Genomic DNA, 18194 nt, shown 5'->3' on the forward strand with positions numbered 1-18194 from the left:
AGTAGTTATGCTGTAGGATGGAGAATAAATCAGAATATAACAAAGGCAATATTTTAATCATGGGTAACTTTTGTCTTCATGTGGATTGGGAAAATCAAAGATTGGCAGAGGTATCCATGAGGAAGAATTCATAGAATGTATTTGGGACAGTTTCTGGGAATAATATGTTTTGGATCCAACCAGGGATCATGTTATTTTGGATCTGATGATGTATAAGGAGGCAGGTTAAATAAACAATCTCAGAGTAAAAGGTGCCCTTGGAAACAGTGACCATAACATGGTTGAACTTAGCATTCAGGTTCAGAATGAGAAACATGGATCAGAAACAACTGTGCTGAACTTTAATAAGAGTAATTACAAAGGAATAAGGGCATAGCTGGCTGGAGTGGACTGGGAAAGGAGTTTCACAGAAAAGACGGTTTATCAATAATGGCAGACATTGCAAGTTATATAAAAATGGTCAGTAAGAGCTTCTTTCAATGTATAAAAATAAACATGAAGGCCAAAGTGAACATTGGCCTCTTAGAGAATGAGACTGGGGAAATAATAAAGCGGAACCAGGAAATGGCAGAGGAGTTCAAGAAATGCTTTGCGTCAGTCTTCACGGTGGAAGACACATGGGCGTGCCGGGTCGGAGAATCCCCGCGGGGGCGCAGGAACCGCGGCGCCCTGACGCCCGCCCACCAATTGTCTGGCGCCGAATCTTGGGAGTCCGCGGGATCGCCGCCGCGCCGGTCGGAGGCCGTTGAATGCAGCCCCCCGGCGATTCTCCAGGGCCGGGCCGAGTGCCCGCCGTGTTCGGCCAAGAGCCGCCGGCGTGAGTTACTCCGGTCCCACACTGAGGGAACTGGAAGGTGTGTCTGCGGCGGCTGTCCTGGATAGGGGCGGGGGGATCCGGCCCACGGAGGGGCCTCCACGGTGGCCTGGCCTGCGATCAGGGCCGATCGATCGGGTGGGCAGATTGGTTCCTTGGGGGCCTATGTTCCTCCGTGCTGGGACCCTGTAGGGCTCCGCCATATTGCCCGGGGGCCGGTTCGGTCATATTGCCATATTGCCTCGGGGTCGGGAACCCACGCACATGCGTGGAATCATGCCAGCCGTTGCGCGCATGTGCGGAATCACGCCGGCCGTAGCGCACATGCGCGAACTCGCGATGGCCGTTCCGCGCCGGCTGGAGCTGTGGGACCACTCCGGCGCCGACCTAGCCCCATAGGAAGGGGAGCATTCCTGATTGTCGTGGACCATTGACGCCGGAGTGGTTGGCGCCACTTTTCAAGCCGGCGTCATAGCTTGGCCGCCGGATTGGAGAATCCCGGCTCTAGTATTTGAAAAATACTAAACAAAAAGGGCAAAAGGAGGAGGAAATGAATATGATAACTATCACTATCACTCGACAAAAAATACGAGGGAAACTAATGGGGTTAAAAGCCAATAAGTCGCCTGGATCTGATGGGTTAGAGAGCCATAGAATTCCTAAAATGCTGAAGGAGGCCATTCGGCCCATCGAGTCTGCACTGACCCTCTGAAGGACAACAGTCTCAGTCCCCCACCCTATCCCTGTAACCCCACAACCCCACCTCACCTGCACATGTTTGAGCACTAAAGGGCAATTTAGCATGGCCAATCCACATAACCTGCTCATCTTTGAACTATGGAAGGAAACGTAGCACCTTGAGGAAACCCATACAGACAAGGAGAGAAAGAGTAAATTCTACACAGACAGCCATCTAAGGCCGGAATTGAACCCAGGTCTCTGGTGCTGTGAGGCAGCAGTGGTATACCCTGGAGCAGGGTGGCAGAGCCAAGGCACCAGGTTGGCAGTGCCAAGGTGCCCAGGTGTCAGAGGGAGAGCCAGAGTGACACCCTGCCCTGTCCCCCACTACCAAGGGATCTCCAATGGCCTGGGAAACCCCTCAGGTGGCATTATGCTGGTGCACCTTTGTGTGGACCAGTAGTAAACGGCGCACGGTTGCGGCCTCACTGGGAGGCCATTAATTCCCGGGAGCCCAGGCGCATGCATATTTAAATGAGCGTAATGACTCATTAAATGATGCAACAAAGCCTGTAAATTGCACCCTTTGTTATATCTTCAAGCCATTCCTCTGCATTTAGAAGCTCAGAATTGAGTTCTCCTACTCCCAATTCCACACTTTCAGAACCTCAACCAAGTAACCCTTCTTCATGAACCAATTTATACCGTCGATATTGGGAGTCTATTCCCGAATTAGGGCACCACAGCTGGGTCTGATCTTGTCCTCAGCCAAGACCTGTGGAGTTCACTCTGTTGCTGATGGGCTGCCTTCTCTAGATCTTACTACCCGTGGTCAGCAAACTCATCACAGACCTACATTGGTAATCATGACTTTCCAGATCTGCACAGCTGAGAACACCAGACTGTATTTTTACCAGCAGAATATTGTAGTTATGTTTAAAAAGCATGTTTTTGGCTTTTTGATTCCATGAATACTTTTGAAAGTGTCAGGAAGAGAACTCATGTGTCCTGGTGCTTCCCCTGTTTCAAGACCGTTTATTCCTACCATTCCCCTCCCCTCACCCTCCTCCCCACCACACCAACTTTAACCCTCTCCTCAATTATGCATGATTTTCTTCCCCCTTTCAAGAATCACCAATCAATTCACCAAGCAATGACACAAAGGTCTTTGGAAAATGATACCTCCCATGCTGGCATCTGGTTACAAATATGGTCCAATATATATGCAGCATGGGTCATTAATAATAAGAGGAACAATTATATAATCGTGTTACTTTTTGTGCACCCTGTGGTGATCCCACCATAACTATTAAACAAACCAGAAAGTACAAAATTTACTATAACAACACCATGCAATATTGGTAATTTGACAGGAAAACATCCATTAGTTATTTATAGCACAGTACAGTCAATGACACTGTCTTTGGTGACTGTTCTGCATATTACACCATATGGACATGGTGACAGTAAATTCATGGGCGGGATTCTCCGATCCCCGCCGGGTCGGAGAATCGCCAGGGGCTGGCGTGAATCCCGCCCCCGCCGGTTGTCGAATTCTCCGGCACCGGATATTCGGCGGGGGCGGGAATCGCGCCACGCCGGTCGGCAGGCCCCCCCGATGAAGGGCCGAAGTCCCGCTGCTGGAATGACTGTCCCGCCGGCGTGAAAGAAACCACCTCTCTTACCAGCGGGACTAGGCGGCGCGGGCAGGCTCTGGGGTCCTGCGGGGGGGGGGGGGGGGGGGCGCGGGGCGATCTGGCCCCGGGGGCTGCCCCCACGGTGGCCTGGCCGGCGATCGGGGCCCACCGATCCGCGGGTGGGCCTGTGCCGTGGGGGAACTCTTTTCCCTCCGCCTCAGCCACAGCCTTCACCATGGCCGACACGTAAGAGACACGCCCCCCCCGCCCCCCCCCCCCCCCCGCGCATGCGTGGGGATGACGTCAGCAGCCGCACCTTTGGGGCGGCCCGACACCGGAGTGGTTTCCGCCACTCAATCCCGCCGGGGATTTGGGTCTACAATTCAATACTTGCAGCCCATATAAACTGCACAAGGAATTTTCTATTCTGTGGAAGCAGAAGTGTTCCTTCTGCCTAGCTCCTTGATATTATTCAAATAATTATTTCATACAAGGGGTGCAATTGGATTCTATTTTATTGGAAATCTCAGAGGGTAAAAAGATCAAATGACTCCTAGAAACATGGAAAATAAAAGCAGGAGGAGACTATTCGGCCCTTTGAGCCTGCTCTGTCATTCACTATGATCATGGCTGATCATCCAACTCAAAAGCCTTATCCCTCTTTCCCCTTTATCCTTTGATCCCCTTCACCCAAGTGCTAAATATAACTGCTTCTTGAAAACCGACAATGTTTTGGCCTTAACCACTTCCTGTGGCAACAAATTCCAGAGGCTCACACCTCTCTGGGTGAAGAAATTTCTCCTCATCTCCATCCTAAATGGCCTACCCCATATCCTCATACTGTGACCCCTGGTTCTGGACACACCCATCATCGGGATAATCCTGCCTGCATCAACCCTGTCAAGTCCTATTAGAATTCATAGAATTTACAGTGTAGAAGGAGGCCATTCGGCCCATCTCTTGCACCAGCTCTTGGAAAGAGCACCCTACCCAAGGTCAACACCTCCACCCTATCCCCATAACCCAGTAACCCCACCCAACACTAAGGGCAACTTTGGACACTAAGGGCAATTGATCATGGCCAATCCACCTAACCTGCACATCTTTGGACTGTGGGAGGATACCGGAGCACCCGGAGGAAACCCACGCACACACGGGGAGGATGTGTCGACTCCGCACAGACAGTGACCCAAGCCGGAATCGAACCTGAGACCCTGGAGCTGTGAAGCATTTGTGCTATCCACAATGCTACCGTGCTGCCCTTGTATAGGTTTCGATGAGATCCCCCCTCATTCTTCTGAGCTCCAGCGAATACAATCCTAACCGACTCAATCTCTCCTCATACGTCAGTCCCGCCATCCCAGGAAACGATCTGGTAAACCTTTGCTGCATCCCTCTATAGCAACAACATCCTTACTCAAATAAGGACCGAAACTGCACACAATAGGCGGGATTCTCCAATAATGGGGCTATGTCCCCACGCCGGCGTGAAAAGCGGCGCCAACCACTCCGGCGTCAACGGTCCCCGATAATGGGGAATGCTCCCCTTCCTAGGAGGCTAGGTCGGCGCCGGAGTGGTCCCCGCAGCTCCAGCCGGCACGGAACAGCCGGCGCGAGTTCACGCATGCGCTCTATGGCCGGCATATTTTCGCGCATGCGCGGAATGGCCAGCATGATACCGCGCATTCACGGAGTTCCCTTCTCTGTGCCGGCCCGAGGGCAATATGGCGGAGCCCTATAGGGCCTGGTGCAGAGGAACATAGGCCTCCACGGAACCAGCCCGCCCGCCGATCGGTTGGCCCCAATCACGGGCCAGGTCACGTGGGGACCCCTCCTCCGGGGTCGGATCCCCCCGCCCCCCCAGGACGGCACCCGCTGACTCACCTTCCAGGTCCCGCCGTGTGGGACCTGAGTAACCCACGCCGACGGGACTCGGCCTAACTCGTCGGCCACTCGGCCCATTGTGGCCTGGTGAATCGCCAGGGGGCTGCTTTCAACAGACCCGACTGGCGTGGTAGGAATCCCGCAGGCGTCCGAGAATCGGCGGGGGAGAATCGGGAAGCCGGTGTTGGTGCGCAATTCTCGCGTCCCCCCCGAGGATTCTCCGACCCGGCGCGGAGTCGGAGAATCCAGGCCAATATTCCAGGGGCGTCATTCTCCGACCCCCCGCCGGGTCGGAGAATGGCCGTTGGCCGCCGTGAATCCCGCCCCCGCCCCCGCCGAAGTCTCCGCTCCCGGAGATTGGGCGGGGGCGGGAATCGGGCCGCGCCGGTTGGCGGGACCCCCCGCTGGATTCTCCGGCCCGGATGGGCCGAAGTCCCGCCCAGAAACTGCCTGTCCCGCCGACGTAAATCAAACCTGGTATTTACCGGCGGGACCAGGCAGCGTGGGCGGGCTCCGGGGTCCTGGGGGGGGGCGCGGGGCGATCTGACCCCGGGGGGTGCCCCCACAGTGGCCTGGCCCGCGATCGGGGCCCACCGATCCGCGGGCGGGCCTGTGCCGTGGGGGCACTCTTTCCCTTCCGCCTCCGCTACGGCCTCCACCATGGCGGAGGCGGAAGAGACTCTCCCCACTGCGCATGCGCGGGAAACTTTCGGCGGCCGCTGACGCTCGCGCGCATGCGCGGGGAAACTGACAGCGGCCGCTGACGCTCCCGCGCATGCGCCGCATTTCCGCGCCAGCTGGCGGGGCAACAAACGCCATTTCCGCCAGCTGGCGGGGCGGAAATCCCTCCGGCGTCGGCCTAGCCCCTCAATGTTGGGGCTAGGCCGCCAAAGATGCGGAGACTTCCGCACCTTTTTGCCGGCGCGATGCCCGTCTGATTTGCGCCAGCTTTGGCGCCAGTCGGCGGGCATCCCGCCGTTGGGGGAGAATTTCGCCCCAGGTGTGGCCTCACCAAGACCTGTTAAAGACTCTCAGCAAGACATTCCGGTTCCTGTACTCAAATCCTCTCGCAATGTAGGCCAGCATAACATTTGCCTTCTTTTCAGCCTGTTGTATCTGCATGCTTACCTTCAGTGACTGATGTATGAGGACACCCAAATCTCATTGCACATTCCCCTCTCCTAATTTATGGCCATTCAGATAATAGCCCACTTTCTCATTTTTGCTGCCAAAGTGGATAAACTCGCATTTATCCAAATTATACTGAATCTGCCAATCATTTGCCCACTCACTCAACTTGTCCAAATTACATTGAAGGATCCGTACATTCTCCTCAAAGTTCACCCTCCCACCTAACTTGATGTCATCTGCAAATTTGGAGATATTACATTGTATTCCTTCATCTAAGTCATTAATATATATTGTGAATAGCTGGGGTCCTAGCATCGATCCCTCTGGCACCCCTCTAGTCACTGCCTGCCAATTTGAAAAAGCCCCGTTAATTCCTACTCTCTGTTTCCTGTCTGCCAAATAGTTTGTTATCAACTCAATACACTACCCTTAATCCTATGCACTTTAATTTTACACAGAGTAATCTCTTATGTGGGACTTTGTCAAAAGCCTTTTGAAAGTCCAAATAAACCACATCCACTGGCTCTTCACTCATCAACTCTACTGATTATACCCTCAAAGAATTCCAGTAGATTTTCCCTTCAGAAATCCATGCTGACTCGGTCAGATCCTGCCACTGTTTTCTAAGTGCTCTGCTATAAAGCCTTTGATAATAGATTCTAAAATTTTACTCACTATGGACGTCAGAGTTACTGGTCTATAATTCCCTGCTTTTGCTCCACCTCCCTTTAAATAGGGAAGTTATGTTAGCTACACCTCAATCTTCAGGAACTGTTCCAGAGTCTATAGAATCCTGAAAGATGACCACCAATGCATCCACTATTTCTAGTTCCACTTCCTTAAGTACTCTGGGATGTAGTCCAAAGATGTGCAAGTTAGGTGGATTGGCTATGCTAAATTGCCCCTTATTGTTTAAAAAGATGTGTAGGTTAGATTAAGGGGTTAATGGGCCAAGGCGGGGCGGTGAGCTTGGGTGAAGTACTCTTTCAGAGGGTCAGTGCAGACTCGATGGGCCAAATTGCCCCCTTCTGCACGATAGGGATTCTATGATTCTAAATTATCCTGATGTAGACTCCTGAGCAACAAAGTGAATAATTGAACAATGTAGATCTTCACTGTGAGTGAAAAGCATTAGGGCCCTCAGGTGTCTCTGTGCGACACAGCTTTTAAGAGGCCAGAGGACAAAGACTTATTGGTTCACACTTGTATCTTTGTTTTCTTGATCAGCAAGTCTGAAGACTTTGCTGATTGCTGCTTCACTACAATATCATTTCAATTTTCAATTGTGCAACACAATTTTATCACGATATTTCAATACCTTAAAAAACTCATAACTCATTCAATAAACCAAGATAGAGTGAGATAGAAGTTAAGTAGACAAAAGGACAAGATTGAAATCAATGCAAAAGACTCTTGAGAATCTTGTGCAGTGTAAACAGGTTACTTTGAGCCCATTGTGCACTCCTGTCCCTGCAATATCACCCCACAAAACCTTCACAGAGTAACTTTCATGAACAACAAAATGGACAGAGCTCCAGACATGATTCCACCCTCTGTTTAAAAGGTAATTATGGATGACAAAGGCCAGGCCAGTTCATCCCATCCATCCCAGAATAACATAGGAACATACATGTTATGAGCCCTCAAGCCATCTGCCATTTGATAACATTGCGTTGACATTATACCAGTAACCACAACCAGAGTACTTAATTGGCTGCAAAGCTATTTGGGACATTGTGAAAGCTGCTGTATAAATGCAGGTTTTGTGTTCTATTCAAGAAACCTGGGAGCCAGAGTGAAAGTGACAGTGGTGAAATTGGAGGCCCAATGCTGATCTTTAAAGGATAATTCATCAGAGCAATCAACTGATGTTAGTAAAGTGGAGACAAAGAAATCACTTAGAAAACAATTCAACTCTGTAGCTTACCACACCAAATCACTTCTTCAACCTCCTTCAACCTCCACTCAAACCCATCCTCAATTCACCCTCTAACCTACCCCCCACACCCCTTCCAGCCTCCCCTCCAATCTACTCCCTCCAACTTCAATCAAACTTCTTCTCTAACCTACTCCCGAACCCCTCTAACCTCGCTCCCAACCTTCCTCCAGTTCCCCCTCCAGTGGATCTAATCTCTCTCCAACACATACACACGCAAACACAACATCCAATTGGTTCAAATAATATAAGGTTTACTCATAATTTTTCAAGCAAGAACACTCTCAGTTGCTGTTGCTGCTCTGACCTTTAGGCAGACTCATGATTTCCTGGCAGGCTTTTCAAAACTGAAAATTGGGATCATGAAGCTGCCCGTAGATCAGAAGCAGTGCAGCAACTCAGTGAAACTGACCTGACACTGACAGACCGGCTTTAAAATAAATTGGATCCTTCAGCCTGAAGGATCTCTTTTTCAAGCCGGTCTTTTAGGTCGGCAGCTCTGGTTGCTCAGGTGGCTGACATATAACCTTCTTGACAACATCAAGCCCAGCCCCCCCCCATTGGCCAGCTGGCGAGACAAAGAATCCCGGGGCGTGCTGCACCAGAAATCTGGTGCGGCGGGACGGAGAATCTCGCCCTATGTTCTCCCACCGGCGGTGAATTGCAACAGGTTTAGATCCTCCTGGCTGCGCAAACTGGCAAGCAGTTCAATGTTCCTTGCCTTGCAAATTTATGCATGGCGTGGAATAGAGAGGACTCCCAAGGGAATATCGCTATCGGGCCGCCATTTTGAGTAGGCAGCCCGATAGCGAGGTCCTATGGTTGCCACACCCCTATCCCTCAAATCAGCCCTGAGAGATAAGTACATTTCAAGCACTAAGTCCATTCCAATCATTTAAGCATGTGACTGCATTGCACTTACCTCTCTTTGATGTGGTCAATGTTTGTAAACATTGGAGTTTCTCCACATAGGCCACTGAACCATGAAGGGATAATGAATGAATCAAAGCTGCAGCTTGTTTGTAGAAGCTGTCAATCACAGGCAGTACATTGTCGTGGGGGAGGGGGGACCCCGGTTGGGCTTGGGTGGTCTGTACCGGCGTGGCCCTGACATGGAGGACCTCGCAGTGGGCTAAGGGGTAAATCCTTGGGGGAGTTACCACTTTGTCCCACTGCGAGATCCACCACGCCAGGGCCACTCTGGTAGAGACCACAATTGATCCACGCCCATATGATTCCCTGCCGCGGGGATTAGAAAATCATGGAGGATTGCAGCACAGGGTGCCGGTCCTGATAATTGGATGCAAATAGGTCATTAAGACTACTTGCATTCATTTGCATGCTTCTCCTGGCGCAAGGTCGTGGACCTCGTTCCCGCCACCAGAGGGGGGGGGTTGAAGCATCACGATCGGGTCGGATTCCGGCCTCAATCCCGATTTCACCCGACGCCCGATTCTCCATCCCAATTGGGAACACGATCCTGGTGTCCCGGAAAGGAGAATCCCACCCTCAGAGTCAAAGCTGATTTCAGAGATCCTCTCATTAAGAATTGTTTTAAAGTTGATGCTACTTTGAGTGTAGCTGTAGCCAAGACGATTGGATCCGGTTACAGAATCTAGACTTAGAAAAGCCCATAGATGCTTTTTAGATATTGGATTTTCAGTAATATTTCTATAAATACTCTGCTTTTACGCTGAATATTTAGAGAAACCTGAAGCTTTACTCACTGAAATCTAATTTAAAACCCTGTGGAAGGAAATATCCATGAGAGATTGATGTATGTTCCAATTATAGCCTTTAGATAGGAAAAACAAACACAGTATCAATACCACACATAGAAATTCACAGCTATTATTCCCGGATGCCAGCACCACATTATTAAAGTTTAAAAATGGTATGATATGTGAGACGGAGTGGCTTATTCTCTAATCTTTGTGATGCTGCTGAATTTTGCTGGCACCTCATAGTCTGATGCAAATATGAGTAATTGCCCCTGTAGAACCTCATGTATTTCTGAAGGCACCAGTGTTGCTTGTACCAGGTATTTTCTGTAGTTACCTTGGCAAGAATCAGCAATGCCAATTATGGATGGCTGCACATGTTTTGTAGTCCTAAAGAATTTCACTGCGTTGCTAACAAGATGTAGCCGCCAAGGCTCTACGCCACTTTTTTTATTGCTGCTCTCAGATATTGGCAGTCCAAAAGTGACTGCAACAATAGCAACAAATTGTCATGTTTTTTGGGCCATAACATTTAAGCATCACATTTTATGCTTTTGGACAGGAAATAATTTCTTATAAAACAAAATAGATTTCAAGGTGGGGAGGAGGGGAATATTAATTCTGCACTGGGCTACCATTCTACTTGTAGCAACAAAAATATGGCTTTAGCGCCAACACATTGGAAATTACACCTGCAACTATACATTTTTAAGAGGCATTGAAAATCTTTCTGACGAAGGGCTTTTTGTGTAAAACACTTCTTGTTGTGAGAGTAAAACAAATTAAGACCTTGGTAGAACATAAACATAGTACATACAGTGCAGGAGGAGACCATTTGGCCCATCGGGTCTCCACCGACCCACTTAAGCTCTCACTTCCACCCTATCCCCGTAACCCAATAACCCCATGTGGCGCACAAAGACTCCGTGAGACAAATAGAGTGAAGTCGATGAGGCTTTATTAAGCGTGTCTGTTCCCCAGCAGCCCGATAGTAAACTGGCATGCGGGGGAAGGCACCGGCTTCTTATACTTCGCCTTCAGGGCGGAGTATGAGGTCAACGGCCAACCAGGACCCGGGATCTGTCAGCCAATGACATTAGGGCTTCCAGTCCCACATGACCCCCAATACATACTACCACACCCCATCTAACCTTTTCTTTGCTCACTAAGGGCAATTTAACATGGCCAATCCACCTATCCTGCACGTCTTTGGACTGTGGGAGGAAACGGGAGCACCCGGAGGAAACTGACACAGACACGGGGAGAACGTGCAGACTCCGCACAGACAGTGACCCAGTGGGGAATTGAACCTGGGACCCTGGCACTGTGAAACCACAGTGCTATCCACTTGTGCTACCGTGCTGCTCCTCGGTTCAATCTCCGGTCTGTTCTTTTCCGCCTTTATTCTTTCATGCGATGTGGGCATCGCCAACATTTGTTGCCCATCCCTAATGAAATGAGTGGCTTGCCAGGCTATTTCAGTGGGCAGTTAAGAGATAACTACATTATTGTTGGTCTAGATGACATGCAGATCAGACCAGGTAAGTATGATATCAGATTTTGTCAGTGAACCAGGTGGGATTTTTTAACAATTGATGATGGTTGCCATGGCCACCATTAATGAGACTAGCTTTTAATACCAGATGTATTGATTGAATTCAAATCCCACCAGCTGCCATGGTGGGGTCCAAACTCGTGACCCTCGGAGAATTAGCCTGGGCATCTGGGTTTCCAACCCAATGACATTACCACCGTGCTATCGTCTCTGTATTGAGTTAGCCAGTACCAGCCAAGGAGTAGATGGGATTCAGTGTAACTGAAATGTCAGGGTAGAATTAAGAATCAATTTTGTTCTTGGAGAGAATCTAAATGGACAACCCTATCAACTGGATTTCACATTTATCTAAAAAATGCTGCTTAACTAGAAGGAAAATAAGTCTCTGGCTTAGACAATTGGATTTCCAGCTTCATTGCTGGAGATCTGGAACATTTTTGATAATGGGGATGGCCATTCACACCACTTTGGGAATCTTCAGAAGCACATGGACTTTGGAGCAGGATTCTGCCGTTCCATTGTCATATAGGGATGTGTGTTAGTCTGGCTTAAGTGCCTATAGTAAAGGGAAAATTCAGAACTCTCATAGCTGCAATGCCAGTATTCACTTCCAAACACCAGCCTATCTCTCTGAGATATGACATTCTGAGTCATGCTTATTGCCCTGTGCAGTAAGTACACATGTCTCCTGCAGGCATCCTTACTGCTCTCATACACTGAATGGAACTGGCAGAGGCTCTGAGGTAGCCTGGTGACCTCACCATTCCTGCTCCATATGTGATGTCCCTCTAATTATAATTTACCGGGCTCAGAAAAAGGGAGGAATAGCCAGGAAGAAGCAGGATTCTCCCCAAATTCCTCCTCCCATTAAAGTGACTGTAGTTTCCAATTCTATCCAGGTGAACGTTTCAGAGCTCCTTCGATTCCTCATGAAAAACTGGAGCTACATATGGCACTGCTGCTGCTGTATTAATACTCACAAAAGCCACGATAGTTGGATTTTCTTTACTAAGCAGCTGCTTTTTCTGCATTTTCTTTTTTAAAATTTAATCCCATGAGGAAAACTATTATAAACACAAGGAGAATCTGGAGGATATGCCACTTTTTCTTCCACTCCCAATAGTCAACTGCCTAAATATTCTGCGGAGTCTGGAAACAGAGTATTTTAACCCTTTCACCCTTCCAGGTGCATGTGTTTGCTGTTCAGTTAATTTGAAAAATGTTCTTCAAAATATATAATTACTTTATGTTTTATGCTGTTCCCAAACCCTTTGACATTTACCATCCGATTAGTTATTTATACAGATTTGGTATGCCGGGTACAGTTCATGTCCCTGATCCTACTAAAGGAAATGTCATATTCAGAAGGTCAATCGACTGCCTTGCTGCATTTTAATAAAGGTTTGTCCACCTTCTTCTGTTTCAGGAAATTGTCAACTTCAATTGTCGGAAGCTGGTTGCCACCATGCCCCTGTTTGCAAACGCTGACCCAAGTTTTGTGACTAGCATGCTGAGCAAGCTGCGATTCGAGGTGTTCCAGCCTGGGAATTACATTGTGCGAGAAGGTACAATCGGAAAGAAGATGTACTTTATTCAGCATGGGGTGGCGACTGTTATCACCAAATCCAGCAAGGAAATGAAGCTATCAGATGGTTCTTACTTTGGAGGTCAGTGTCGCCTGTATTTTACATCAAAAATTAGACTAAAATTCTTGTCCCAAACTCTGAAACATAAGCTGTCATGACAAGTTATCCATTTAGTATTGTAAATTTGAATCTTTTTAAAAGTAAATTTCACCTACCCTGCACATCTTTTTGAGTTGTGGGGGTGAGACCCATGCAGACACATTAGAATGTGTAAACCCCACACGGACAGTGACCCGGGGCCGGGATCGAACCCGGATCCTCAGCGCCGTGAAGAAGCAGTGCTAACCACTGCGCCCGTGTAAATTTGAGTCCTAGCTAGAATTGGCAGAAATTGCCTCCAATCTCGGTTTGAGGGTCATTATTTACCTCAAGGACTGGCTCACCGTTTCCTTTATCCTTCAAGTGAATCTAATGAATTTCCTTTAAATCACCGAAGCTCAAAATGGTTTTGCTTGGGTTGTGGTGCCTTAGTAGGCCAGTTTCACTGAGAAATGTGGTTATTTTCACATTAAAATGTTTTTGTACCAGTGAAGCAGAAGTTTCTGTTTCTAAATGATTGGTGTCAGCATTTTCCGCGAGTCCCAGTAGGATTTATTCAAGTTAATGTCCTGTGACGTTTTATTCCGCCTGGATCCAGAATTCTCAGCTCATTACTTTGGAGCCGAACTGAATCTCTCCTGAATTAATTCCACAGTGAACCCGGAAAATAGCCTGCTCAGTTAAACATCATGACATAAATGTGATGAACTTGGTCAGCCAGTGTTTTTCTTCCATCTGCGTAAAGAATTCCTGGGCTATGTCAAGGGTGAGCATGAGAGCCTCAGAGATTCATAATGACTGATAGACATACTCATGCTGTGTGAACCTCAAGAGCAATATTACACAAACCAACAACAAGATTACATAGAGTTTACAGCACAGAAACAGACTATTGGACAAGACGGGTCGACACCAGTATTTATGCTCCACACGTCTCCTCCCACCTTCCATCACCTCACCCAAATTTTCATTATTTTTTCCCTCATTTACTTATCTAGTTTACCCATAATTGGAGAATTCAACTTGGTGATTAAACCAAAAAGACTAAAATGAAAACTGTCAGTTTTCTTTTTACAAATATATGATGTTGAAAAATTGGTCCATATTGTAAAAGAACAACCTATAGTTATGTTGTGCCTTGTATAATGCCAGGCAGAGAGGGGTAGGAAGAAAATTGCAGAACTTAGAGTCAAGGCAACTTAAGGTACAGCCACTAGTGATGGAGCAATTAAAATAGGGAATGATAAAGAAGTCAGAATTAGATGAGCCCATATATCTTGGAGGGTTGTGAGGCTGGAGGCGATTACAAAGATTGGGCGAGGTTAGTCTATGGAGGAATGTGAAAACAAAGGTGAGAATTTTGAAATCAAGACATTGCTTGACAGGGAACTATGCAAGTCCGTGAGGACAACGGTTATATAGTAATAGAGGTCTACAACACAGAAAAGGCCCTTCAGCCCATCACGTCTGAGTCAGTTAAAAACAACCAGGTTACTATTCTGATCCCATTTTCCAGCACTTGGCCCATAGCCTTGTATGCCTAGGCTATAGATACATGGGACTTGATCTAAGGTAAGGCACAAGCAGCAGAGTTTTGGTAGACCAGTTTACAGAGGATGGAATGTGGGAGATCAGTCAGTTGTTTGTTGGAATAGTCAAGTCTACAGGTAACAAGACAATAATGAGGGCTTTATCAGCAGATAGGCTGAGACAAGGTGAAGGAAAGTGATAATACAGAGGTGGAAATAGGCAGTCTTTCCAATAATGCTAATATGTGGGCGGAAGCTTATCTTGGGCTCATATAAGACACTGAGCTGCAGACAGATTGGTTTAGTCTCAGACTGCTGCCAGGCAGAGGAATGGAGTCGGCAACAAGGGAATTATGTTCAGAGCGAGCTTCGGTCTTCCTAAGATTTAATTAAAGGAAATTTCTGCTCATCCAGCAATGAATGTCTGATAAGCAGTATGATAATTTAGCAACACTGGAGGAGTGAAGTGAGGTGATGGTGAGGTAAACCTGGTTGTCATTAATTTGTGTGTGAAAACCAATGCTGTGCATTCGAATGAGGTCGCCGAGGGGCAGCATGTTAAATGATAAAGAGGAAGGGACCAAAGATAGATCCTTGGAAAATACCTGAGGTAACGGTGCAGAAACAGGAAGAAATGGCATTTCAGGTGGGACCGTGTGAGCAGACCCACCCAGCGTGACAATTGTGGAAAATTGAAAAGGAGGGATAGTTCAACTTTAGTCACAGTAACATACAATGTCATTCATGACTTACATAAGAGCTCTTTCGGTACTGCGGCAGGGGTGGAAATTAGATTGAAGGGATTCAAATGTAGAGTTCTTGGAAAGATGAGCAGGTTTGGGAGATAGCAACGCATTCACAGAATTTGGAGAGGAAGGGATGATCGTAGATGTGACATTTGCAAGGATGGTGAGGAAGGGTTATTTTTAGGGTAGAGTAGATGAGAGAAGATTTAAAAGACAGAGGGATGATGCCTGAAGAGAGAGAGTCATTTACGGTATCGACAAACATGGGGGCAAAGAGAGGAAGTTGGATAAGCAACAGTTTAATGGGAATAGGATTGATGGAGTGGGAGATGGACTTCGTGTCAAGCTGAGCTCAGTGAAGGCATGAGAGGAGATAAGAGTGAAATTAGTGAAAGATGCACGTTCAAAGCTGGGGCATGGGTGAAGTTTAGAGTAAATTTGGCTCAATGGGCAAAAGAAAGGAAGCAACTGATGCAGTTAATCAGAAGGCCTCGATCATAATGGCAAAGAAGCCTATGAACTTGGAAGTCTAGGAATTGGATCATACTACACCCATTTTACAAGCATGAAACTGGAGTCTGAGGGTCCAAAATGGCAGACAGCATATGGGTATCCAAGCCTCCTTTCCTAGGCGCCGGCCCCTGTAGTCCTGCGCCATGTTGCGTCAGAGCCGGCGCATTGAAGGAAGCCACTGCGCATGCGCGCGTTGGCACCGGTGCCACTGTGCATGTGCGCGATGGCACCAGCGCCACTGCGCATGCATGGATCCCGCAGCGCCCAGTTCACGCCGGGATCAGCAGCTGGAGCGGCGTTAATTAGTCATGGGGTCAGCCCGTTCACGCTGTCGTAAAACGCGACTGCGTTTACGACGGCGTGGACACACTGCTATGGGATTAGAGAATCTCGCCCAAGGTTTCTACCCTTGTTGTAGGCAAGAAGGACCTATATGCAATGCTGTTTAAAAATCTCATCCTCCATACTGGTTTTTCTTGTTTGCTTTTTCCTTACCTTTTTCTCTGCTTTACGCTTTTTACAATTGAATTCAGACTCCTGTGAAGCAGCTTTTGTTGATGTTGGACTGCTTATATCTGCATTTTATACATTTTTACTGCTCCCATCAGTGGTTTGATCGGGTTGCCTTTGGGACTGGAGAAAAGTGGGGGAAGAGGAGAGGGAGCAGAAGCAGTTGGGAGAAGAGGGAGCAGCAGTAGGACAGCTCTATGAAATACACCATTGCCACCATTGACCATCAGAGAGTACTTCAGTCTTAATGTCACTGAGGAGTAATGTGTGAAATGACTTTGGTTCACAAAGGAGTTTGTCACGAAGCAGTGTCACCTGTGGCAGCCACAACACAAACCTATAGCATGGGCAACAATGCTCATGGCTGTCAGGGTCATCATGGTCCTTAACTTTAATGCAACAGGCTCTGCCTGGGTGCAACAGGTCAAATCTCAATGTTGCATCAGTGAGATTGCTGGGATTCTTTACATGAAGAGGAACATTGATGTCTCTTTCCTGAGAAAAACAGGGTAAGGAAGCTTTAGGCTTTACCTGCACTACAGGCTTCGACAGATGCAGTTGCCTTTGATTGCATTCATATTGCCTTGCATACTCCCATCGCCACTCTGGCATGTTTCTGATTGGAAAGAAGTTCTATAGCCTCAATGTTTGTGGTGTGGCCACAGGCAACATGAGGTCTAAGCCCAGTTTACTGGCAGCAGTTATGATTCATTCCTCCTGCACCAATGTTCTGCACCACCTTCATTGTAACCAGGCTGTCAGATCAAATGCTGGCTACTGGATTGTCAGATATTACCTCCCTGTCACCTGTTTGATATGAGTTTGCAAAAAGAGCCAGAACCCCACCAGGAATATCTGGAGACTGTGTGGGGTGGGGTAACCTGATCCATCTGGTTGTATGACATTGATGGAAAAGAATAAGAGAGTAGTTGCAATAACTCTGGTGAGGCTACTGAACTTCTTTTGGAATTGCAGTCTCAGAGGAAACACCAACACTGACAACAACTCGCATTTATATAGCAGCTTTAATGCAGTAAAATATTCCAAAGCGTTTCACAAGAGCATTATCAAGCAATATTTACTACCAAGCCACACAGGATATCAGAACAGATCGGCAAAGGCTTCATCAAAGAGATGAGCATTCTTCCTTTAACATTCCAGTTATATCCTGGGATTGGTATCTTCTTCAACCAATTCCCACTGGCAGCATAAGTGTTACCTGGAGGACATTTCGCCTCCCTCCGGTCAACCACCTGGACCAAGGCTATTCAGTGCTGTATTCGAGAACCTGGCTGTCCTGTCCGGTCCTCTTGCAGCCATTTCTCCCCAGTCTGAAGCCTGTGTGTACTCGCATTTGAGGGAGACTTGCCTGTAGATGGCACCGGTGAAACCGAGAACTAACGAATAATGGTAACTATGATAACAGAACTTTGTTCAGAAACTGACATTTAAAGTGAAGAAATTAAGGATTTGTGCAGGTTTCATCTCTAAGAAATTGGCAAGTCAGCCAGCGGAGTGTGTGTTATGCAGACAGAAACAGGATTTAAATACACCCCAGAGGAAGGCACTGTATTATCTTGTTATTCAAAATACCCTTCAGAACCAAAATGGCTAGTTGAACACTTTACAAAAGCCATTGAGGTTGTTGCTCCATGCTGCTTTGTACTGAAAATCCGAGGCAACCATTTTGTTTATAAATACATACGTGTGAAGAAATGTAATTTTTTTAAAATGAGGTATTCCAGCTGCTGCAGTCCGATAACCAGAGGAAAATCGAATAGGAAAAGGCAATTCATCCAATAAATGCATACTATTTACAAAACATCCTGAGGGGGGCGGGGGGGGGGGCGGGTGT

The 18194-nt window shown here is 47.7% G+C and overlaps 1 protein-coding gene across 4 annotated transcripts in view; it reads left to right on the top strand.

Annotated features, from left to right (window-relative positions):
* Positions 1-18194, top strand: part of LOC140409039 (potassium/sodium hyperpolarization-activated cyclic nucleotide-gated channel 1-like) — a 478762-nt gene that overhangs the window by 352034 nt on the left and 108534 nt on the right. For all 4 annotated transcript variants that reach the window (XR_011940266.1, XM_072497079.1, XM_072497078.1 and 1 more), the window contains one exon: positions 12783-13023. Coding sequence is in view for 3 of the 4 variants with exons in the window: in XM_072497079.1 (XP_072353180.1) it covers positions 12783-13023 (241 nt within the window). In the remaining variant the exon portion in view is untranslated. The remainder of the gene's footprint in view (positions 1-12782; positions 13024-18194) is intronic.

Source organism: Scyliorhinus torazame, chromosome 3 (genome assembly GCF_047496885.1).
Source record: "Scyliorhinus torazame isolate Kashiwa2021f chromosome 3, sScyTor2.1, whole genome shotgun sequence".
In the NCBI taxonomy this organism is placed as follows: Eukaryota; Metazoa; Chordata; class Chondrichthyes; order Carcharhiniformes; family Scyliorhinidae; genus Scyliorhinus; species Scyliorhinus torazame.